The sequence below is a fragment of the Plasmodium reichenowi genome, chromosome 14, assembly GCF_001601855.1.
Source record: "Plasmodium reichenowi strain SY57 chromosome 14, whole genome shotgun sequence".
Taxonomy (NCBI): Eukaryota; Apicomplexa; class Aconoidasida; order Haemosporida; family Plasmodiidae; genus Plasmodium; species Plasmodium reichenowi.
In genome coordinates, this window is record NC_033659.1 from 1,581,817 (window position 1) to 1,608,866 (window position 27,050).

Here is a 27,050-nt window from a genome sequence, read left to right on the forward strand (position 1 = left end):
AAAAAAAAAAAATATAAAAAATTATATTTTTGTATTTTTTTTTTATTTTTAATATTTTTTTTTATATTTTTTTTTTAATAAAGAAAATGTTTTTTTTACATGTATTTTTTATAATGTTGAAAATAACAATATTTATATGTTTTTTTTTTTTTTTTTTTTTTTCTTCTCTTTTTTTATATATAAATGTTTTTATTTTTATCTTATCACTTTTCTTTTTTTTTTTAAAAGATCCAAAACTATTAAAATAAAGCTATACAAGTATTATAAAAAAAAATTTATTCAATTAAATAAATAAATAAATATATATATATATATATATTATATGTGTAGTAAAAATGTTATTACATATATTTAGACATATCTACATCATACTATATGTATATATATATATATAGTGTTATTTTTTTGTTTTTTAATTATTTATATTTATTATAACAAAAAAAAAATATAATAAGGATCCCTTAAAAAATTATCACAATATGATTTTAAATGAAGAGGTTATAATATACATGCTGTTAATATATAAATATTTAATGCTTAGTAATTTAATAATATACATATAATATTAATATATTAACTTCTATTTGTATATATATAAATAATACCCAGGATTTATTATTAATACACAATTTGATATTAAAAAGTAAGGGATCATATAAATAAAAAAAAAAAAAAAAATTATACATATATTAGTGTTATTTAAAAGAAAATATATATTTTTACATGTAAAAAGCATCAAAATAATTTGAGGAAAAAAAAAAATATCTTTAAGCTTTTAAATTATGAAGGCATTTAAATTTAAACATTACGTAATTTTAACATGGAACTTTTAAATATATATATATATATATATATTAAACATAAAGTTATAGATATAATAATATTAACTGAATTATTTTTTAAACTATTTTATTAAAAAGTGAAGATTAATAAAAATTCAAAAATATATATAATTTATTTTTTTATATTTTAAATATTTTTATTAAATAAATACCTTATTTTATTATTAAACGGTATTTATAATATTTATGTAGTTCATTTTTTTGATATATATATATATATATACATTGTATGGTATTTTTTTATTTATGTCATATTAACATAATTTTAAAAACAGTCCTTTTTAAATTATAAAAAAAAATAAAGAAATAATTAACTTCCTACATGAGATATATTATATATATATAAAATATGTCTTAAGATTATTAAAATTTTTTTTATATTTTTATTTTTTTTATTATTTTATTTTATTTTTATTTTTAATTATTATGTGTTCAAAACATATTTTAATTATATGAAAATATTAAATTAAAATTGAACTTTTGAGACTTCTTATTTTATATTATTATAAGATACATATGTAATTATAGTATTAAAATATATTATAATGTACCCCTAACTAAATATATTATTATATAATACACTTCTTTTATTTTTTTTTTTTTTTTTTCATTTAATTTTAAATTATTTGTTTGCGGTTTCTATTATAATTTTTATTGCATATTCTTCTATGATATATTATAAATTTTATAATTTTTTTAATTGACCACTTTTTTTCTTAATAAACTAAAAATAATAAAAAAAATATTCCGTATATAAAAAAAAACATATCAACAAAAATATATTATAATATTTGCTTAATTTTTTTAATATAATATATTATTTTTATTATATCTTCCTTCTTTAAAGAAATTATAATATTTTAAAAAACTAATATTATAAGTATATAATTTTATTATTATTATTATTTTTTTAAACTGCTATCCCAAAAAAATTTAATTACTAAGTTTTTTATATTTTTTTATTTTGTTATTTTTTTATTTTTTCTTTTTACAAAATGGTTAGAAAATATTTTGTCGCAGCTAACTGGAAATGTAATGGAACTTTAGAAAGTATTAAATCTTTAACAAACAGTTTTAACAATTTGGATTTTGATCCAAGCAAATTAGGTATATATTAAAAAGCACAATTATATACCATAATATATATATATATTATATATATATATATATGTGATAATTCTTATGATCATTTTAAAATAATATATATATATATATATATATATATATATATATATATATATGTTTATATTTATATACCTTATGTGCACACCTTGTACCTTTATATATATTTTTTTTTGTATATTAAAAATGATATTTTCATATAAGTCATAGTATACTTCCACATATATATATATATATATATATATATATATATATATATATATATGTTCATATTTGTAAAATATTTATTTGTATGTTTTTACTCCCTAGACGTTGTTGTTTTTCCTGTTTCCGTACATTATGAGCATACAAGGAAATTACTTCAGAGTAAGTTTTCTACTGGTATTCAGAATGTATCAAAATTCGGAAATGGATCATACACTGGTGAAGTAAGTGCAGAAATTGCCAAGGATTTAAATATTGAATATGTTATTATTGGTCATTTTGAAAGAAGAAAATATTTCCATGAAACCGATGAAGATGTTCGTGAAAAATTACAAGCTTCATTAAAAAATAATTTAAAAGCCGTTGTATGTTTTGGTGAATCTTTAGAACAAAGAGAACAAAATAAAACTATCGAAGTTATTACAAAACAAGTTAAAGCATTTGTAGATTTAATTGATAATTTTGATAATGTTATTTTGGCTTATGAACCTTTATGGGCTATTGGTACTGGTAAAACAGCTACACCTGAACAAGCTCAATTAGTACACAAAGAAATCAGAAAAATTGTAAAAGATACATGCGGAGAAAAACAAGCTAACCAAATAAGAATATTATATGGAGGTAGTGTTAATACTGAAAATTGTTCTTCATTAATTCAACAAGAAGATATTGATGGTTTCTTAGTTGGAAATGCTTCCTTAAAAGAATCTTTTGTTGATATAATAAAAAGTGCTATGTAAAATATATATATATATATATCACAAATGAATAATGAATAGATATATATATTTGATAACATTTTTCTTTTATATATATTTTATAAATGCATTTACGACTTTAAAAAAAAAATGAGGTGAACGTATTCTATATATATATATATATATATATATATATATATATATATGTTGCATTCAAATTTTGAAAAACTATTTCTCATTTTTAACATATTTATTTATTTTATCATATTCCTGTTTTCTCATTTTCTTATTTTTTTATTCGTCGTCATGTTCCGAACTTTTCTCGCAAAAGTGTATTTATAATATTTATGCCTTTATGATTTCATCACTTACCAACATATAATAATAAAAAAAAAAAAAAAAAAAAAAAATCAAACTCTCAACATTTTTAACACATAAATAAAATTTGTGATAAGGGAAATGTAAATTATATTAAACGTTTTATCATTTTAAAAAAGGGTTATACATATATGGTAACTATTAAAAAATCAAATATATAAAAATGTATTGACAAAAAAAAAAAAAAAAAAAAAAAAAAAAAATTAGAGTAAATGTTTAAATATATATACATATATATTTCTTTTTCTATGAAGAACATTTATTCTTTTGAATAATTTTTGATATAGAAGGTAAAAGATCTTTCGTATGAGTAATATTTAAATATTTTTTCAAGGTGCCCATAATTGTAAAGGCGGCTAAATATTCATCAATGTCTTCTATTTTAATTCTACAGAAAATAAATAAATAAATAAATATATATATATATATATATATATTGTTGTTTATATCTATTATTGTTCTTTTTATTTTTTTTTTTTTTTACTTGTTCTTTATTTTTTCTCCAATTTCTCTTGTGGTGATCAATTCTTTTACCTTTTTTTCAATCTGTTAAAAATAAATAAACATATATATATATATATATATACAAATTTTAAATGTTTGTATGTTGACACATTCGTACGAAAATATATAACATAATAGTTAGGTTGATACGCACGGTTATTTCTCTTTTTTTCATTCTCACCTCTTGAAAATTATCAACTTTGTTTAAATTTAGACAAGACGATATAGATCTAATGAAATATGATTGCGTTTTTATCTAAAAAAAAAATATATATATATATAAATATTATGCATATATTTTTTAATGATTAATAAATCAATATTTTATATATATATATATACATATATATTGTATCATTTTCATATTAATTCATACTTTTGAATTTAATGAGTTCATATGCCCTATAATATTGTTGATCTTATCAATATTATATATGTTCATATAAGTCTTAATAATTTTACTGATAATTTCTTTGGAATGTTTGTTTAGAATATATTCTGCCTTTTCAAAAGAACCCTGTAATAGAAGCAAATAAAATAATAAGTATATATAGAACCCTATGATGATAAGCAGGTATCATACATATATATATATATATATATATATATATATATATATATATATATATATATTTATACATATTTTCCACATATACATAATATATATATTTCTACGGTTGTGTAATAATCATGAATACATTAAAACATACGTCTGTATAAGTAGATAGTTCCTTGTTTTGATCATAATTATTTTGAATAAGATCTAAGCATGTTTTGTCTATTTGAGATTTTTCTATATCTTTTAGATCAGATTGAAAAATTAAAAGTACCTTCCTTCTGAATAAATAATATTTTTGTCCACTTGTATAAAATGATTTCCATTTTTTGATAAGGTTAATATATTCGTCAAATTTAACATTATCCAATGATATTAATGAAGTAAGGGTATAATAAAAGGAAGTAAATAAAGGAAACTGTTCATAAACAATAAAAGACATGAATTTAATAAATTGTATTACTATTGATATATTATCAGTTTTTAGGTGGTTACAGATATCTACAAATATATTAATTAGATCTATTTTGTTATATTTCATTAGAGTGTTTAATAAATGTTTTTTGTTATGTTCATTTTGTAATTTATTATTTAAATTATTGTCTTCAAATAATATATTTGACTCTTGTACATTTTGTTTTATTTCTTTTATTTCTTCATTTTGCTTCTGTTTGTTTAAATTCTTCATATAAATATTGAAGTCCTCATTATTTATGGAATTATTTTTGATGTACAATTCAAGAAATTGGTTAAGATAATTATTTTGTGATTGTCTGTTTATACCTTCCATAAAATTTTTATTACATATGCTATTAGGTAGAACATTAATTAATTTGGTATCTTTTAAAGTATAATTTTTATCTTGTTTTATAATATCCCCATTTGATAAAATATGACTTATCACGTTGTTGTCTTGATTACATATATCATAATTATTATGGTTATTATTAAATATATTTGAGTGATTTATGTTTGAATTAAAGATATGACCAGAATTAATTTTATTTGTTGCTTCGTTACTACCATTTTTATTATCATTTATATAAGTTAAAGAAGTAGGTTTATTATAAATATTATTTTTAAGATTGTAATAATCCATACTTTTTAGTTCATTATTTTGTGTACTATGTATATTATCATTTCTTATGTTATTTATATTTTCTTTAAATATATGTTGATATACTTCTACAATTTTTTCTGATGTATCTAATTGATTTTTGATATTTTGCATTTCTTGATGTTTTGCTAATTGTTCTATTTTTTTATTATATATAATTTTTTCATTTTCATGATCTTTTTTAATATCATTCATTTGTTTAATTAAATCTTCATACATTCTTTTATATTTCTTTTCTTCTTTTAAAGAATGACTATATATATCTCTACAACAACTACTACTACTAATACTACAAGTATTATTATTATAATTATTACTACAACTACTACTTTTATTTATATCCTTTTTAATAATATTACTATTGTATGAGGAATTGCTATATACTATATTTTTTTGAATATTACTATTATTTGCATAACTATTATTATCTATATCATTTATATGTTCATCATCATTTGTATATTGACTGATATTATTATCATTCGTACATTTATTATCTGTCTTATTTTTTTCTATATAAGAATTTTTATTAGATTCATTTTGATTGGATTGTGTTAATTGACTAATTTTTTTTTTTAAGATTATTTTATCCTTAGCTTCACTTTTAATAAGATGTTTTAAATTTTTAATTTCATCATTTAATGAATTGATTAATATTTGGTAATATTTGGATATATCTAAACATTGTTTATCAATTAAATTCGTATTCTTTTTATTTAATACTTTTTTTAATACTATATTTGCATCATTTTTACAATTTTCTATTTCTTCTAATATAATTTGATATTGTTTTTTTAATTTATTAATCTCTATATCTTTATTTATTACTTTATTATTCAGTTTATTTAATTTATTTTTGTATATATATATATCTTTTTCAAAGTTGGTAATTTTTTTGGATTGTTCTAATATTTTATTATTTAAGTTGGCTTTTTCTTTAAGTTCTTTTTTTTTTTCATTATCATTTTTTTGTTTCATTTCTATTTTTAATTTTTCATTTTCTTTATTTAAATATTCTATTTTTTTTTCATATTCATGAATATTATTTATATCATTTATAAGAGCATTCATTTTATTGTTCTTTTTATTATTTTCATGTATTAGATAATATATGATGTCAATACAATTATATGATATATTTTTCCAGGATACTTTTTTTATATTTATATCATCTTTTTTAATTTGTATAAGTTTATTTACTTTCCTAGACTTTAGAAGATTATTTAATTTTTGTATTTCTTGAAAGTCATCTTGATTAAACTGTATATCGCTACATGAATGGTTGAATGATTTCTCATCTTTATGTTGTTTTTTATTATTACAATAAATATTTTCATCATTACAAATATTTTCATCATTACAAATATTTTCATCATTATAAATATTTTCATCATTACAAATAATATCATTATTTGTTATATTTTCTTCTTTCATTTGACTTATATTTGTATTATTCGTCCCATTATTATATGTTGAACTTGTAACATTTTTATGTATTATTCCATTATCCTCTAATTTAGTGCTATTTTCGGAGCTAATTATTTTGTCTTCTTTAATTATGGGATCATTATTTATATTATAATTATTATGGATAGGTATACCTTTTTCATAATGCTTAACAGATAAATTATTATTATTTTCATTATCTTTGTTATATACTTCTTTATTATTTATATCGCTTATTATAATTTTATTTTTTAAAATTTCATTCTGTTTATCATTCAATATTTCTTCAACAACATTATTGATACTATTTTTTATGTGTTCTCTTAGAAACTGATTGAAAAAATTTTCATCCTTCATATCTTTACAAAATGTATTAAAGGACATAACACTCTGAAGTTTATTATCATTATTTTTAATATTATTCACATTATTCATGTTATTCACATTATTTGTATTATTCACATTATTTGTATTATTCACATTATTTGTATTATTCACATTATTTGTATTATTCACATTATTTGTATTATTCACATTATTTGTATTATTCACATTATTTGTATTATTCATATTATTCATATTTTTCACATTATTCATATTATTCACATTATTCATATTATTCACATTATTCATATTATTCACATTATTCATATTATTCACATTATTCATATTATTCACATTATTCATATTATTCATAATATAGTCCGTCCAATATTGTTTCAAATTTATGTCATTAATTAACGAACAGTCATTATCATTATATAAATTACTATTTACAATTTTGATTGTATTATCACCATTTTTTGATTCATTCATAAGATCATTTTCTTTGTATCCAAAATCTGCAGTTTCACTTAATTTATGATTAATATTTTTATTTAATGTTGATAAAATTAATTTTTCTGCTACTTTGTTTCCCTCATTTAAATTCTCTTTTTGTACGTCATACATATCTATATATATATTTTTTTTTTTTCCATTTATTTTCTTATAATTTTCATAATTCTCTTGATTATTACTATTATTATTTTTTGATAAAACATTATGACTTAATATTACACCACTACCATTATTGTCATATAAATTATTTTTATATAAATTATTGTCATATAATTTATTGTCATATAATTTATTGTCATATAATTTATTGTCATATAATTTATTGTCATATAATTTATTGTCATATAATTTATTGTCATATAATTTATTGTCATATAAATTATTGTCATATAAATTATTGTCATATAAATTATTGTTATTTTTTACGTTTATATTACAACTTGGAAAATCTAACATTTGAGAGTTATTCATTTGATTATTATCCGAAATGTTACATTTCTTCATTTCATTCACATAATAAATATCATCACAACTTTTCTTATTATCATCATTATTATTTATATCTATATTTATTTTATTAGTATCATTTTCTTTATTCGTAGATTTCATATTATTTTTACTTGTTGGATTATAATTCAACTGACCCATATCGACATAATTAAATTTATGCTGATCATTATAATCTATACTGTTCTGTATATTACTAGTACATTTTCTATATTCACATATATTATTATTACTGTATATATTATTTATATCATTATTATTTTTAGGATTAAGTTGTTGCCCTGTTGTGGGTGTACCAATATAAGACCCATTTTCCTTAATATTCTCCAATAACATACCCTTTGTATGATCAAAAAGGATATCGGAATTTCCTTTTATATTTTTTTTTTGATTAATATACATATCATATATATGATGATTATTCACATTTTGTATAAGATCATCATATTTTAAGTCATCCTTTTGTGTATCCTTCAAATTACATAATGACATACTTCTCTTCATATTGACATTAATAAATGGATGATTATTAAAATATATTTGTGGAATATTCTCTTCATTCAGTACCCTATTATAATTATTATGAAGAATTATATCATTATTATTTTCTCTATTGACAATATTATCACATGTATTATTATGATAAGTTGAATGTTTATCTTTTCTTATGTCAGTAAAATTTTCAGAATGTAATATATTATTTCCCATATTATCATTGTCCATATATTTATTTTGCTTGTTTTCATTTTCTTTCTTACTAATTGATGATATCAAATGTTCATAATTATTTGGAATAACATTTTGATAATCACTTTTTACTATGTCATCATTAATTTTATTTGGTATGCTTTCTTTTTTCTTTACATGGTTCATTATATTTCCTTTTTCTTGATCTTGTAAGAAAATCTCACTCTTTTGTTTTTCTAGATTAATATAATCTTCAGAATACATCTTTGTATTATCAATATAAGATTTGTTATTTGAAAAAATATTATCTGCAAAGCTGACATTATTATTTGAAGAACATATTCTATTATTATTATTATTACTATTTTTATTTAATGCATTTATAGGAACATTATCCTTTTCATCATTTTTTAGCATATTAATATATTCTTCTTCTGTTTTAATAAAGCTGAATTTTTGTGAATTTTTAATTTTATCAAAAAGCGTATTTGAACTATTGTAAGGCATAACATTATCCTGATTATTATTACTATTTTGTTCTTTTATGTATGACGTGAGTAATGTAGTCTTTTGATTATTTATATGACTAGAAGATACATCATTTACCTTTTTCTCTTTTTCATGACATAGATTTTTTAACTCTTCAAAAACGGTACTTGATACCTTTGAATTATAAATATGCTCACTTTTATTATGTTCTTTATTTATATGGATAGGAGAACTATTTGTATTTCCTTCATTATTTTTTATATTACTATTTGTGTGTATGTGTCTATTTAGCAGGGCATCAATTATATTGTTATTATTATTGTTATAATTATTGTTATAATTATTGTTATAATTATTGTTATTATTATTGTTATTATTGTTGTTATTATTATTAATATTATTATTATCATATTTATTATCATATTTATTATCATATTTATTATCATCATTACTTTCCTCATTGATTGTTTTACTTTCTGTTTTCCCAGCTAAAAAGTATGTTATAAACGGAGTATTATTTCCCTCATCTTCTTTCATATTTAGAGGAGTTTCTAATTCACTCAAATTCATTTTCCCAGCTGTTTCATATTTCAAATATTCGATATATCCTTTAGATAAACTTTTGGAAGGAGTTTTATTTAAATCGATATCATTAGAATATATTCTATTTAAATTAGTAAATAATTCATCTTTACTATCATTATTACTTATTAATTTATTAAGGATAAATTCTTTGCTACTATTTTGATATATTATACTACTTCTATTTTGTCTTGTATAAATATCTTCATTCGTTTTTCTATTGAATTTATTTGAATCATATTTTTGTAAAATATCAGAACATTTAGCATATAAAGAAGATTTCTTAGTATTTTCGAAAGATGATAAATCGTTAAAGGTATTTATATTACTTCTTCTGTTTAATAAATTTGATTGAAAGCATAAATTATTTAACGACCTTTTTCTTATATGATCTTTATTATATAACATTTCTTCAGAAGAATTTTTTAATAAATATGTATTACCTTTTTCATAAGTGTTCGAGAAATATCCTCTAGAAAAATTATTAAAGTTTCCTGACTTATTATAATTATATATTTGTTTATAATAATTATTATTATTTATATTGTCATTATTAATACTGTCATTATTTACAATGTGATTATTAATACTGTCATTATTTATATTGTCATTATTTATATTGTCATTATTTATATTGTCATTATTAATATTGTCATTATTTATATTGTCATTATTTATATTGTCATTGTTAATATTGTCATTATTTACATTGTCATTATTTACATTGTCATTATTTACATTGTCATTATTTATATTGTCATTATTTATATTATCCTTTTTTATATTATCATCATTTATAATGTCGATGTTATTTTTATTGATTCCATTAAACATATGTATACTTTCACACGTTTGTCCTTCTCTTATATTAACTTTATTATTATTGTAATATATTATATCATCCTCATTATATACTTTCTCGTTATCATTTGAAATATATTCGTCCTCAATTCCACTGTTGTCTAAGCTTAAGAATTCATCACTTTTATAATTACTACTATCCTTAAGCTTTTTTTTTTGATTCCTTCTTCTTTTTAATATATCATCTATTTTTGTACTAGTCTTGCATTTAATATATTGTAAAGAACAATCACTTTTGATATGAAAAAAATCATCATCACTCATCTTTATCCTTTATCTTTTTATTAATTAAAATATTCAATGTAATATTAATATATATATATATATATATATCATATATATATTAGAACATTTATAAAAAAGAAAATATTCAACCCATTAATAATAAAAATGTATATATTTTTATAATTACTAATTTATCCTACTCTTACACATTCCTCATTTATTTTATTGAGTTAATCACAATGATACAAAAACATTATATATAATATTTGTACATTCTAAACAGAGAAAAATAAATAAATATATATATTATATATATGTATAAATAAATACATATATATAATAAATAGGTGTGTGTTGATTGACAAATTATTATCTTTATTAAATATTTATATCATAAAAGATATAAACATAAAATATACATATATATATATATATATATATATATATAATATGCTATCTCATATTTATTTTATGTTACATAAATTTAGACCTTTCCATTCAACTTTTAAACATATAAAAAGTTATTATTTTATCCTTTTGTGACATTATTAGAAGAAAACGAACAAACAGAAAGAATGTATTCATATAATTAAAAATATTATAAAAATAAATTCAAAAGAATTAACAAAAAAAAAAAAAAAAAAAAAAAAAAATTATAAAAAAAAGTAATTATAATAAAAATAACACATAAATATATACACATATAATAAACATATACATATTAATATATATATATATATATATATATATATATATATATATATTTATTTATTTATTTATTTATTTTATATGTACATTTTAATATTGTAAAAGAATACAAATTATTCCATTCTAATGTGTCATATATTAATACCTTCTAATTTTCGGTAAATTTAAGATAATAAGAATTTATTTAATTGTTTAAAATATACAAGAAAAATATAAAAAAAAAAAAAAAAAAGAAAAAAAAAAGAAATTATTAAATTAATAAATAGTACAATATGTATATATAATTTAAAAGTAATAATAACATTTTATTTTTATTTTATTAATTCCTTTTTTTATAAATTTTGAATAAATAGAGAAATATATATTTATTTCAAACGTATTCATAATATTATTATATGTTTATATAAAATATGTTTCCATAAAAAAATTAAATTAAATAAAACTAAATAGACATTTGCTGTTTATTTAAAATAATGCGGAAAAGTATAAATTAACATATATTATGTATATATATATATATATATATATATATATATATATATATATTTATTTATTTATTTATTTATTTATTTTTATTTTTATTTTTATTTTTTGTTATTAAATACATATGAACAGTGTATATGCTTTTATGATTAAAAAGTAATTTATATCATATGAAGAGAGTTTATTATATTGACCAATTAAGAATATATAAAATTTTCACATTTCATATAAGTAATTATAATATTTATATTATATATTTCTCTTTTTAGAAGTATTCTATTTAATAATATTAAAAAGTTAATTTACAATACTGTAGAGATGTGCCATTTTTTTTTTTTTTTTTTATTAAACATATATATACATATGTATATAATTGTCAGATATGAATAAATGTATATATAAAATGTAGTGAAATATTTGACAGAAAAGATATACGACATAACATATATATATATATATATATAATATAATATGATTAATAAACGTGAAGATTTAAAATAAAAAAAATTAAAAAATATACATTTATATCATATAATTTTCTTTTTTTTTTTGGTGTACATTTATAAAAAAAAAATATTTTTTCAATTTTTATTTTTCTCAATATATTGTATTAATATAGGTCTTGAAAAATGCTCTTCATAATAATTTATTTGTTCAGGTAATATTGGTTTTTGCATTACATATATATATCCTAAATTTGCCAAATGTAAAGTAACATAAAATAAAATAGCTACTTCGTCCTTTGATTTTCTATTTCTAGTTATCATATCAAAAAAGATATAATTAATTTTTTTCGATAGGTTTTTATATACTTCTAATAATTCTCTTGCAATAACATCAAAATCTTGATTTAGGTTTATATCAATTTCTATATTTTTATCTTCTAATATTGAATATAAAGAACTTTGATTATCTTTACTAAATATATTTGAAAAATCATAATTATCTGAAATAGACAAATTTAAAGGAGATGAGTTAAATTCAGAATTTAATTTGTCATTTACAAAATTTATATCATTAGTTATATTATCATTTTTTTCTGTGATACTATCACCATCTCTATACATATTTAAACTTTTAGACATTTGACTTTCTATATTAATTCTTGATTCTATATCATCTTTGAAATTTAAATCATTCAAATTTAAATCAAGTTGCTCATTTTGAGTTAACATAGGATCGATGCTAAATCTATCTTTATTAAATATATTATCATTAGGATGGATATTATGTGAAGTATGGAAATCTAATACACCGATTTCTTCTCTTACCTGTTCAAAATGCATATCATCATATACATCATCATTATCATTATTATTTTTACCATCACTAGGAATATTATTATCGGAACCTTCAATATATTCTTCATTATTATCTTCAAATGATAAAAAATTATTCGATAAACTATCATTTTCATTATAATACGTCATCTGTTCATCTATATTATCTAAGCACTTCTTGATATTAAAATTATCATATACTACATTCTTATTCTCATATAATATGGATTTATTATTTCCTAAAAAAACTAAATAATTTTCTAATTCTTTTTTTTTCTTTTCGTGATCAATTGATTCATATCCAAAATTTATTTCTAATTTATGTACTGGTTTTATTTTATCACTACTTGTTTGTAAAAAGAAGCATTGATAACCTGGATATTCTTTTTCGATTTTTTCATATATTTCATTATTTATAGTGTCAATTAAAAAATATTTATAATCTACACGTTCATCTCGAAACATACTTCTTATTACGGAATCTTTTATTATATAATTTCTATCAATAATATGTTTTTCTAATTTTCTTTTTTTCATATTCTGATTTTCCTGCTCCTCAATAATAATCTCCTTCCCTTTATCATTTTCATGTAACGCTAGTTGGTTATTTTTTTCACTTGCTAAAGAATTTGAATTATTTAAAACATCGTTAGTATCACTACGGTCATTATTTTTATTATTACCATCATCATTTTTATTATTACCATCATCATTTTTATTATTATCATCATCATTTTTATTATTATCATCATCATTTTTATTATTATCATCATTATATTTATTATTATCACCATTATTTTTATCATTTAGGATAATATCCTCTGTCTCATCCAATCCGAGCAACGTATTCAATTTTTTTATAAACGCATCATCATCCTTTTGATCAAAATAATCAAAATTCTGATATGTTTCAAAATTTAACATATTTGCGTAATCATTTTTTTTGGGGATATTTTTTTTTTTAATAGGACTAAATATACTTCCTACTACTACATCACTTCTAGCATCTATATTACCATAATTACTACCACGAGGTTCAAAAGGATAATTATTTCTATTATTCATATCCTGGTTCATGGATTGCATGCTCATAAATGGATTTAAATTATATAAATCATTTCTGTTATTCATAGAATTATTTATACTATTAAAATTCCCCATAAAATTTGAACTATTCATATTTTGCATATTTGAAAATTCATTGGATATATTATTATAAACATTATCATTTGTATATTCATTAGCTCTTACTACATTCGAAAAAGGTGATATATTAATATTATTCATATTGTTTATATTGTTATCATTTATGTTTTTATTATTATCCTGAATGTTGTATATATCATTAACAGGAGAATAAAGCTCACTTCTGTGTAAAGAATTTAATTCTAAATTGTTCATATCTCCCATTACACTTTTTTCATTTAATGAAGCGTCGATATTAGAAAACATATTTTTTGGTATCATATTATTCAATATAGAATTATCCAAATTTATATTATCCATATGATTAAATGATTCAGATAATGCTCTATTAAAATGTAGTCCCTCTAAATTGTTTATGGGGATACTGTTTCTTGAAATATAAGAAGCATCTAGCACTTTTTCCATAACATGTTCTCCATGCATATTGTCATAATTATATCCTGACATATCTAACATCATTTGATTATTTATTTCATTTTCATTAAAAATATCATAACTATTTTGTTGTGTACCAGCAATACTTATTTCATCAGCATTTAATGAAAATCGAGACCTCCTACTTGTAAAATCATCAATTACAGATGGTAATAATTCATTCATTCCTATAGATCCTCTCTTTATATGAAGAGAAGTACGACTCATTCTTCTTTTATTTGTACCACTATTATTATTATTATTATTATTATCTTCAACATTGTCCTTACCACCTTTCCTTTTCTTTGTTTCTTTATTATTAATTAATTCATTCAAATTATCTTCTTTATTCTTATACAAAGATAATATTTTCCTTTTCAAAAAGTCATAATCTTGACCGATAAAATATACCTTCTTTTTATATATATTACATACACCTATTAATAAAAATGAAAATGTTTTAATAGTTAAAATATTATTCTCTACTCCCTTCAATATATCATTACATATCTTATTCAAATCACAACAAACCATTATATTCTTTTTTACTTTATTCTTATCAAAATAAGCATTCCATGCATAATTTAAGGAATGATTTCTAATGGAACCTCCATAAAGAACTATTTGATGATTATTTGGACTGTTCTCTTGACTACTTTCTTCCCTTTCATATATACTTCGGCTTCTTTTTATTCTTGGTCTTAGCACATCGGCTGTATTTAATACCTCCATCCTTTTCTTAATTTAAAAAAAAAAAAAAAAACCAAAAAAAAAAAAAAATACAGGATTCAAAAGTTATAATGGATAAAAGATTTTTCCTAATTCTTTAATATAAACTTGCACAGTTCGAATGCATATATAAAAAATGGTATAAATTTATTATTAACAAGGTAAAAGGGTAATATGTATATAATATGTATATATAATATGTATATAATATATATATATATATCTATTCAAAAGATTTAAAAAAAAAAAAAAAATTTTGTGTTCTTTAAAATATATATAAAAAATTTACATTATATATTAAAAACAAAAAATATAAATAAAAATGAATATATAAAAAAAAAAAAAAATAAATAAAATTAATATATATATAATAAAAAATAAGTTATTAATTTCAGAATAATAAAAGAAGATATTTTTTAGAACAATTAAAACATATACATTTCAATTTCTTTTATATCATTTTATTTTTATTTATTATTATATCACCTTAATTTGACAAAGCATATTATTTTAGGTGCACTTGAAATGTGTTAACTATTAATTTAATATTAATATGTAAAAGTGATTAACTTGAGAATAAATACATCATAATTATGCAAAAATAATAATACGATTATATATAGTGCCAAAATAAATAAGGTGTTTAATTAATATATACGTAAATATAATGTATTTTATTATATATATATATATATATATATTACTTAGACATACTAACATACACGTATATGTAAATTACCATTTGTATTTTAGTGCCATGAGTTAATAACAAAACAAATAATCTTTCAACAATATTTATACATTAAAAAATAAATTAATAAATATATTTCATAATCTTTTTTTTTTCCTTTTTTTATAATAATATATTCCTTCATTATTTTATAAAAATATATATATATATATATATATATATATATTATATTATATTATATTGTTTATTGTGATATAATTTTATAACTCTTTGCTATTTTAATTATATAAATATTATAAAGTATCTCCAAAAAAAAAAAAAAAAAAAAAAAAAAAATGTGTGCAATTATTAATAACATACAAAAAAAAAAAAAAATATAATATAATATATATATATTTATATATTTTTATTTATTTATTTAAAGAGAAAATTTTGAAAATATGATGATATAATAAATTACAAAATTACTGGGAAGAAAAAAAATATGTATTCGAAATTGGTCAATTGATTATTATATAATACATTATAGATAAAAAGAAATGCTTACTTAAAAATACTTATTTTATTATATATATATATATATATAATATAACCTTTATAGTTTTAATATTACAAGTACAGTGCTAAAAAATTTTGCACCATTTAGTATTTTTTCTCTTTGAGACAATCATATTTTAGATGAATAAAACAATATATTATATATATATATATATATATATATATATATATATATATTTTTATATATTTAAAAATATATAATTATTTAAAAACAACGATTTTTCTATATTGAAGAAAAAATAAAAAAAAAAAAAAAAAAAAGAAGGGAAATTAGAAATTACTCAATTCATATTTTTTTTTTTTTTATTGAATATAAAAATGGCTAGTTTTACAAATTAGCTTGCACATATTTATTTATACTATATTATAAATTTAATGTTTCCACCATTTTTTGTTATCTCTATATATAAAATTATTCATATTTATATTATAAAGAAATATTGCATTTTTTTTTTTTTGTGGTACCATATTCTGTTATCTAAAAGGTAATCTTTAAACAATATTTTACATTTAAAAAAGAATATTAACATATATGAAAAATGACTACATATATAAGTATTGTTAAAAATTTAGGTGTTCTACAAATAAAATAGAAACAAAGAAATAACAATTTTTAATATTTTTATAAATAAGTTAATGTTTTTTTATTGTTCATAATTTCGTTTTTTTTTCCTTTTTTTAAATTGAATACGCAAAAATAAATACGTGCTATTAAGGATAATATAAAACATATTCCAAAGGATATTACGAAATCTTGTAATATATGTATAAACAACTATTATTTATGCATTTCTTTATAAAGTTATAATAACACATTTTTTTATTTCTGCTGTAGGAAAAAATAAATTATAATTAAAAATAAAATTAAAACTGATTATGTTAAATGGTTATTATATTATATTATATTATATTATATTATATATGTATATAGTGATATTATTATTTAAAGTGTTTTTATATATTCCATTCAGGTTTTGTTTATTTTTTTTTTTTATATATACATAATGAGTCGGAAGTTTTTCTTTTTTAATGTAATAATTAATTATTATTTTTTTAAATCTATTATTCTTGAAAAATGTAAACATATCTTTTAATATATATATTTAATTCTTTTTTACTATGTTATTATTTTCCTATATACAATAAACGTAATTTTATATACATTTTGTATTATTATATATCTCTTCATAAACAGTTTCTATTTTACATTTCTTATTTAATTCTTTAGCTTTTTTTTTTTTTTTTCCTTGACACATTAAACTTAATATAAGAAAATGTAACTTATTTATTTACATATTAAATTATGTTTATATTTTCTATTATTTTATTTTCTATTATTTATTTATTTATTTTTTTCTTTTCGATGCATAGAAGCCCAAGAGTTAAAGAGGCTTTATTTGAGTGTATAATTTTTTTTTTTTTTTTTTTATTAATTGAACACAATTACAAAATTAAAATAAATAAGAAGAAAGGAAATGATAAAAAGTGATTGCATATTTCAGTTATATTCTATGTTAAAATGTTAATTATATATATAGTATAAATAAATGAATATATATTAAATTTCACGAAAAAAAAAAAAATAAAGTAAAATAAAATAATAAAAATTGTATTATATTGTTTCACCTTATTTTCATATATTTTTTTTATAACCTTTATATGATACATAATACAAAAAAAAAAAGTGTATCAATTTTATAATATATATATATATATATATATATATATATATATATATATGTATATATGTGATATATAGAAATATATGTATTTTAAACAAAAAAGATGTTAAAAATAATCAGGAAAAGTTATTCTATTTTATGGAATAAGCTTTCATTATCATTATGAAAATTTTGGAATTTTCAGATATATTGAAAGATAGAGAAAAAAAAAAAAAAAAAAAAAAAGAACCCATTCTATTTAGTATCTTATTTTACATTTAATATGTTCTTTTCTTTTTTTTTCTTTTTTTCTTTTTTGAATTAGAGGCAAATTAGAAAAGAATAAAAAAAAAATGTTAAAATCAGATGGGGTGCTTTTATTGTATATACTTATAATAAATTTAATTTGTTGTCTTAATGGGAACTCTAAGAAAAGAGCTTATATATTAAATACACCTAAATCTTCAAATGTAATATATTGCATATAAATTAAAAAATTATATAAAATAACAAAATATATTATATACTTTATTATGTTAATTCTTTACCTTTTATAGTGTAAGAGATCAAGTTTCAGAAGATGGAATAATCCCGTGAATAATAATGTACTATAATGAAACTCTTAAGTTGATAAAATAAGAAAAAAAAAATACATAAATACATACATATATATATATTATATACATTTATTTCTATATATATATATATATATAAATATATATGTGTTTATGTGTTTATGTTTACATATGCATTATTTATTTTATTCCATGCTGTTGTATATGTTCTTACTAATTTTCTGAAAATATGTGCAAAGTGCACTTAAAAAAAAAAAAAAAATAAAAAAAAACAATATACGTATATATATCTTATGACTGCTAAGCACCATTATTTAACTTTATTTTAAATATCAATGCATAAAAATAATTTTTTTTACTGTAACCTAAAAAAACAATATTTGATATTAGAATTCACAAATATTAAGTAATAATGAAGGATCAATTGAAGATGTATATAACAAAAAGATCAGTGGAGGAAGTAATATAAAAAACTTCTCAAAGGATATTAACAATAATATATATATAGAAACTAATAGAAGAGAAAGACGTATAAAGAGGAATAAGTATTTACTTTCATTGTATAATAATACAAATATAAAGACATCGAACTTTATTTATCCATTATTTATACACGAAGAAGTAAAAAAAAAAAAATAAATAAATATATAATTGTACGTATAAATGAACGTAAAAATTTTTATAAAGATATATATAAAATATGTTTATATGGACTTATAAATATAAATAAATAAATAAATATATATATATATATATATGTGTATATTTTTTTTTTTAGGATGTGGAAAAGAAACATACTCAATTAGAGGGTATTTATACTTATAACGTAGATGGTATAATAAAAGAAATAGAGGAATGTATAAAATTAAATATTCATCATTTTATGTTCTTTCCAGTAATAAGGGAAGAAAGTAAAACCGTGTATTGTGAAGAATCATATAACGAAAATAGCTACTTTTGTAAAACCATATCACGAATTAAAGAAAAATTTTCAGGTGACATTATAGTATATGCAGATGTGGCATTAGATCCATATAACATATATGGACATGATGGAATATATGATGACAAGAAAAAGGAAATACTCAATGATATTACTGTTCATACTCTTGTTAAGCAGGTAATGATTTATCAATATATTTCATTGAAAAAAAAAAAAAAAAAATGAATTAGTTTATTATAATATAATATAATATATATTATATTATAAGGTTATAAACTTGTATGTTATATAAATATTTATTTATTTATTTATTTATTTATGAACTTCTTTTTCCTGATTAGTCTTTATGTTTGGCTAAGAGTGGAGCTGATGTTGTTTGCCCGAGTGATTCTATGGACAAAAGAATTGAACTGATAAGAAAAAATTTGGACTTTCATAATTTTAGAGATATTTTAATTTTATCTTATACATGCAAATATTCCTCTAGTATGTATAAGCCGTTTCGATCAATCTTAAATTCTAACATATTGAAAAATTTTGTTAAAAACAAGCAATCTTATCAGCACGATTTTAATAGTTATATGGACCTAAACAATGTGGATAAACGTAAAAAAAGAAAATATAAGATAATAATAAATTGTAAAATAAGGAAATATATACATTTGTACATTTAGTTTTACATATATATATATATATATATATATATATATATATATATGTATGTATTTTTTTTTTTTTTTTTTTTTTTTTTTCTTTGTTGCAGATATTATAGAGGGGGCTGATATAATAATGGTAAAACCATCAATGTTTTATTTAGACATAATACACAAAATAAAAAATCGAATTAAAGATGATGTACAGATTCCTATAGCTGTTTATAACGTTTCTGGTGAATATATGATGATAAAGAATTATGTGAAATATTTAAATGAAGATATAAATTATGAAAATGAAATAATAACAGAATTATTCAAAAGTTATTTAAGAGCTGGTGCTAATATTATAATAACATACTTTGCTAAGCAGTATGGTTTATATATGAAAAAATTATATGATAAAGATATAATAATTGATGATAATTCAAATAATAATTTTAATATAGAATTAACTCTATGAATAAATATATATGATTAATAACATTTTCTTATATATGATTTTCATACAGGAAACTTAATAAAAATATTGTTGAAACTTTTAAAGATTTATAAGAATTTACAACTACAATATGGATAATAAAATATTATTTGCATATAATTTATTATTATTATTTTATTTTTTTTTTTTTTTTTTTTTTTTTTTCTTTTTTATTAATAATTTTTTAAATAATTTTAAAAATGTCATTTAATATAATATATATGTATAAAGTGCATGTTATTTATATATATTTTAAAAAAAGGTGTTTGTGATGGTATCATAAGTTGTACTCATTTTAAAAAAATGTAATATAAATTTTTCTTTTCTTTTTTTCTCTATAGATAAATGAATTAAAGGAAGACGAAGATCTAATAAAATATGAACTACAAAATGGGTTAAGCAACATAATATATAAGAAAAGGAAAAGCGTCAATAAGAAAAAGTATATTTTGAATAACGAAAATCATGTAATTCTACCAACATATAAAATATCTGATGAATATAAATGTTATATTAATCCAATAGATTATAATTATGAAGAACTACATGTTTATATGGAAGTAAATACAGGAAGTGTCAACGAAAAGAAAAATCAACAAGGAATTAGTCACTTGTGTGAGCATGTGTCTTATATGGGTTCTAAGTAATAAAAAAAAGGAAATATATATATATATATATATATATATATATATATATATGGAATATGTATATATATGGCTTTATGTTGTTTTCATTTGGTAAATGCTAAGAAAATATCTTATCATCTGTATATATATATGTATATATTTATTTATTTATTTATTCATTTATTTATTTACATTTTAGAAATCGGAAAAATATAGTGGATAAAAATATTAGAACGAACGCATACACCGATTTTCATCACATAGTGTTTTACATAAGCGTAAGTCTTAATAACGAAATTTATAAAGAAAATTTCTATAGCGATTTTAAGTGCGACCAATTTATAAAAAGCATAAGAGAAGAAGATATAGAAGATTATGACATATACACTGTAGATGAATTTAACTACAAGCATGCAATTTTATCACAATGTATCGATACCATGGTAGAAGTACTAAAGGGCGAAACACAATTTAATAAGGAGAGGATAACCAAAGAGAAGAAGGCCATTTTTTCAGAGTACAGTATTATAAATAATATAGAATATAAAATGAATTCAGATATAATAAAAGTATTACACAAAGAGAATAGGTATAATAATAAAATAAATAGATATACATATATATATATATATTTATTTATTTATAATAATTTATTCATATCTTGTTTGAATTGTTTTATTTTATCATTTTTTAGGTTAAGCCATAGATTGCCTATAGGTAAACTAGAATTACTAAAGCGATACGGAGAAAAAGATGTAAAGGAATATTTTAATTTATTTTTCCGACCTGAGAACATCAATTTTTTTGTATATGGTGATGTAAATGTTGATATAGCACAAAAGCTAATATCCAGCAAATTAGAGAATATTAAAGGTAAAGATCTTAAAGAGGAAGATAAAATATATTTGAATATATTAAATGATAGATGTACCTTACGTTCTAGAAATAAAAATTTACCTGCAGTTTTTCATATGTTTGGTAATAATTCTAATATAAAGGTTAAGGAAGGAGAAGAAGTAAAAAAAAATATACAACTCGAGAAAAATGAAAAAAATATCGAAACGAAGGATGAAAAATTTCATGTTAATAATAATGAAAATATTACATTTAAAGACACAGACGAAAATTTTCAAGAAGAAGAAGTCTATAACAATAAAGAGGAAAATGTTTGTAACACATATGATGACGATAACATTATTGATCTTGAAAAATATAAAGAATTTAAAAGGAATGAAAATGATATTGTGTGTGAATTAAAATTTAGAAATTATTTAAAAAATAAATATGGTGTAACTATGGAAGAAGAGAAATTATTAAACAAAAATGAAATGAAAAATATAAATACAAGTTTTGAAATTATAAAATATTCATTAAATAATGTGAATATAAATATTTTATTAAAAGAGGAAATAAAAAGTGTACGAACATTAGAAGATTTGAAAATATCTGTTATAAAAGAAGTAATATTTTATTGTTTATCCTTTAGATTTAATATACATAGAAATAATTTATTTAATAGTATAGATATTAATGAATATACGAATATTAATGAAGGAGCTACTATACGGACTATAGAAATTAAGACAACCATAAAAGCGTTTGAAAAAACAATAGAATGTTTTTATAATTTTATTAAAAGTTTATTAAAATATGGTTTTAGTGAAGATGAATTGTTGAATTATAAAATGAATGAAATAGCTTACGAAGATGATTTGAAAGATGTTGAAGAAAAAAAGAGTGGACAAATAATAGATCATCAAAATATATCACATGATATTTCAGAAGCATATACTAATAGTAATAAGCATTCCTCTAAAAATATGAAATTAATACATCCACATGATGATGATTATGATGATAATCATAATGATGCAGAAAAAGATATGAACAATAAAATGAATGAACAAGATGAAGAATATATTTTAGATTCAACTAAAATTAATGAAACATATACTGACGAAATACAAAAAATTATTGATTATAATACATGTCAACATATATATCTTAATGAGAAAAGAGAAAAGAAAATCAAAAGAGAAATATTTGAGAAACTAAAATTAGAAGAAATAAATAATTTTGCTAAACAATATTTTCAATATTTGTTTAATATTTTTAATCCATATTCTAATATGAAACCTCACTGCGTAGTTATACATGTTCCATCGAAAAATGAAAATTTATTTCATAAAAATAAAATTAGAAAATTATTTTTTAACAATATATATTCCATGAATGATGTACAAAATTATTCTATAAATATACAAAATAAACTTCTGTCACCTCATTATGTATATGAAAATATAACAAAGAAATTATCTCAAGCAAGATATATAATTCCTCAAAAAAGAGAAAATAAGTATTCAGAGGATATCTTTAATTTTATTGTTAATAAAATGGAAGATTATAAAAATGAAAATATATTTGATGTTAATAATATGTGTTTATCTTTACCATTTTATAGTTTATCTACCAACCCAGATTTGAACATGTTCAAAAAATGTTACTGTATAAAGGAAAACAAGGATGATCACATAAATAAGGTAAATGATCATATGAATGAAACGAAAATATTACCCCAAATAACTGAATCTTCTGTTCAACCGAGATTACCCACTAGTTCTAACAAAAGTAACAATCTTTGTGTTGATATAAAAGAGAGACCAAAAACAATGGAAATAAATAATAAATATAATAATATATATGATGATATTGTTTATGATAATACAAGAAACAACATATCTGAGAAAGGGGTTACATTTTTAAACTTAAAGAATTATGTTTTATCTTTAAAAAATCAGAAGGAAATAGAAAACTATGAATTGTTAAACGGTATCAAAGTAAATTTATATAAAACTAAAGTAGATAAGAAAAATATTTATATGCGTTTAATTATTCCACATAATGAGATAATAAAAAAGAAAAAAGAAAATGTTCATCTTTTATTATTTTCTATCATATGTTTATTTGAAGGAGGAGAAATAGAAAATGTTACTCGAGAACATGTAGAAATCCATTGTAGTAATAAGAGTATTAATATATATATTGATATTAATGATGAATATTTCTTTATTGATATATATACACATAATAAATATGAAAATATTAGTTCAGCCTTCTCTATATTAAATAATATAATTTTGGAAACAAAAATAGAGAACACTGCTTTACCGAGGGTAGTTGATAAGTTAAAAAAGGATTTCTTCGAATATAAAAATAGTCTACAGGTAATAAAAAAAAAAAATAATAATAAAATAAAAAAAATTAAATTCTTTATTATATTATAAAGCTATTTGCTAAAACGCAAATTAATTTATAATCATAACGTTTAATATATATATATATATATATATATGGATGTATTTTTTTTTTTTTTTTTTTTTTTTTTTTTAGTCCCTTTTACTTGGTCAAACAATTTCGCACGTAACGGGGGGGAAAATAGGATACCAGAATTTTGAAGTTTCCGATACTGAAAATATTACCATGGATGATGTTCAAAGAATGTTGAAACATATATTTAGTGATTTGTCCTTATTTGAATTAACTGTTGTAGGTGATTTTTCTGATTTTATACATTACTATATATTACATTATCTTGGTACATTACAAGGGAAGATAATCGAAAAAGAAGGAGAAAAGAAAAGATCAGATGTATGTTTAAAAAACAATAAGGATAATATAATAATAGAAAAGCATCCTACAAATAACTTATCAAATGAGTCATATCCCATTAATGAAAAAAAAAAAAATGAAGATAATACGTGTAAGTCTAATTCTGAATTATTATTAAATGATTATTATTCCATGTTATGTCCTTTTTCAGAGTTTGAGGAAAAGTCAAAAAATACAACTTATGTTTATATAAAAGAAAAAGAGGAACATGGTATATTTCTATTAGTAGGAAAAGGAGCAAACATGTACGGATTTTTATCTAATGGGATACATATATCATTTTATTTAATGGAATATTTAAAAAGAATAATTAATGGGGTAGAAAAAAATAAAAATTGTGAAAATATTTATGAGGATGAAATTATTTATAAAGATGAATATATTTGTAGTGAATTAGACAAAATAAAAAGTCACGTTTTAGAAGATTTTCATTTTAAAGAGAAACATAATATAAATGAATATCTTAAAAAGAAAAAAAAATTATATACTAGTCCATTATTTTTTAATGCAGTTTCATATATTATTCAATATATATTAAATAGTAAATTATTTCATTATTTAAGAGAGAAAAAAGAATTAACATATGATTCATCATTTGAATTTATAAGTTATGAAAAATATTTTGCTGGCTTTTTTACTATACTAGTACAAACTAATCCTAGAGATTTGGAATTAATAAAAAAAGAAGTATTATCATGTATAGAATTATTTACTACAAATTACAATAACTTCTCAGATTATTTAATTGAAAATTCAAAATTATCATATTTAAATAAAAAAAATAAAGACTTAAAATATTTTGTAGATAAAATATCTGGTATGCAATTAACTCATTTCCCATTAAAATATAAAAATAAACATATTTTGAAAGATAATATACTATTGAATAAAATTCAAAAAATTGATGTTCTTCTTGTATTGTTTATATTATTTAATCAAACAAAAAATTATCATATATCTTATGGAATATCAGCTCCACACGATATATGGAAAGAAACCTATAAAAATATAAACAAGTTATACTAAAAGGGCAGAAATAAAAATAAAAATAAAAATAATAAAACAAAAAAAAAAATAAAATAAAATAAAATAAACATGTATATAAGTATATTTTATATTTCCATTTAATTTATTTTATATTTTTTTTCTTTTTACTTTAAATTTTTTATTGTTGTCTTATTTGTTTATTTTTTATAATATATGCACAATATTAATTATATATTCTATTTTATTCTATTATATTATATTATATTATATTATATTATATTTAATTTTTTTTTTTTTTTTTTTTTTTTCACGGTTCCTTTGTGTGTTT

At 18.8% G+C, this 27,050-nt stretch overlaps 5 protein-coding genes across 5 annotated transcripts; 3 read left to right on the forward strand and 2 right to left on the reverse strand.

The window, feature by feature from the left end:
* Positions 1 to 1,837: 1,837 nt before the first annotated feature.
* On the forward strand, positions 1,838 to 2,908 carry PRSY57_1439200 (triosephosphate isomerase; the record flags this gene model as incomplete). The annotated part of the gene is made up of 2 exons (XM_012909989.1): positions 1,838 to 1,949; positions 2,274 to 2,908. 2 exons carry the CDS (start codon positions 1,838 to 1,840, stop codon positions 2,906 to 2,908), a joined length of 747 nt encoding a protein of 248 aa, XP_012765443.1.
* Positions 2,909 to 3,490: 582 nt separating this feature from the next.
* PRSY57_1439300 (hypothetical protein) lies at positions 3,491 to 11,097 on the reverse strand (the record flags this gene model as incomplete). The annotated part of the gene is made up of 5 exons (XM_012909990.2): positions 3,491 to 3,632; positions 3,729 to 3,790; positions 3,930 to 4,004; positions 4,125 to 4,265; positions 4,459 to 11,097. 5 exons carry the CDS (start codon positions 11,095 to 11,097, stop codon positions 3,491 to 3,493), a joined length of 7,059 nt encoding a protein of 2,352 aa, XP_012765444.2.
* A 1,733-nt stretch (positions 11,098 to 12,830) lies between these two features.
* PRSY57_1439400 (hypothetical protein) lies at positions 12,831 to 15,881 on the reverse strand (the record flags this gene model as incomplete). The annotated part of the gene is made up of 1 exon (XM_012909991.2): positions 12,831 to 15,881. The coding sequence occupies one exon, from the start codon at positions 15,879 to 15,881 to the stop codon at positions 12,831 to 12,833; it is 3,051 nt and encodes a 1,016-aa protein (XP_012765445.2).
* Positions 15,882 to 19,141: 3,260 nt separating this feature from the next.
* PRSY57_1439500 (porphobilinogen synthase, putative) lies at positions 19,142 to 21,422 on the forward strand (the record flags this gene model as incomplete). The annotated part of the gene is made up of 6 exons (XM_012909992.2): positions 19,142 to 19,258; positions 19,346 to 19,393; positions 19,754 to 19,984; positions 20,142 to 20,483; positions 20,648 to 20,912; positions 21,070 to 21,422. 6 exons carry the CDS (start codon positions 19,142 to 19,144, stop codon positions 21,420 to 21,422), a joined length of 1,356 nt encoding a protein of 451 aa, XP_012765446.2.
* On the forward strand, positions 19,142 to 26,761 carry PRSY57_1439600 (stromal-processing peptidase, putative; the record flags this gene model as incomplete). The annotated part of the gene is made up of 6 exons (XM_012909993.2): positions 19,142 to 19,258; positions 19,346 to 19,393; positions 21,782 to 22,083; positions 22,266 to 22,655; positions 22,761 to 25,290; positions 25,457 to 26,761. 6 exons carry the CDS (start codon positions 19,142 to 19,144, stop codon positions 26,759 to 26,761), a joined length of 4,692 nt encoding a protein of 1,563 aa, XP_012765447.2.
* Between the last annotated feature and the right edge of the window lie 289 nt (positions 26,762 to 27,050).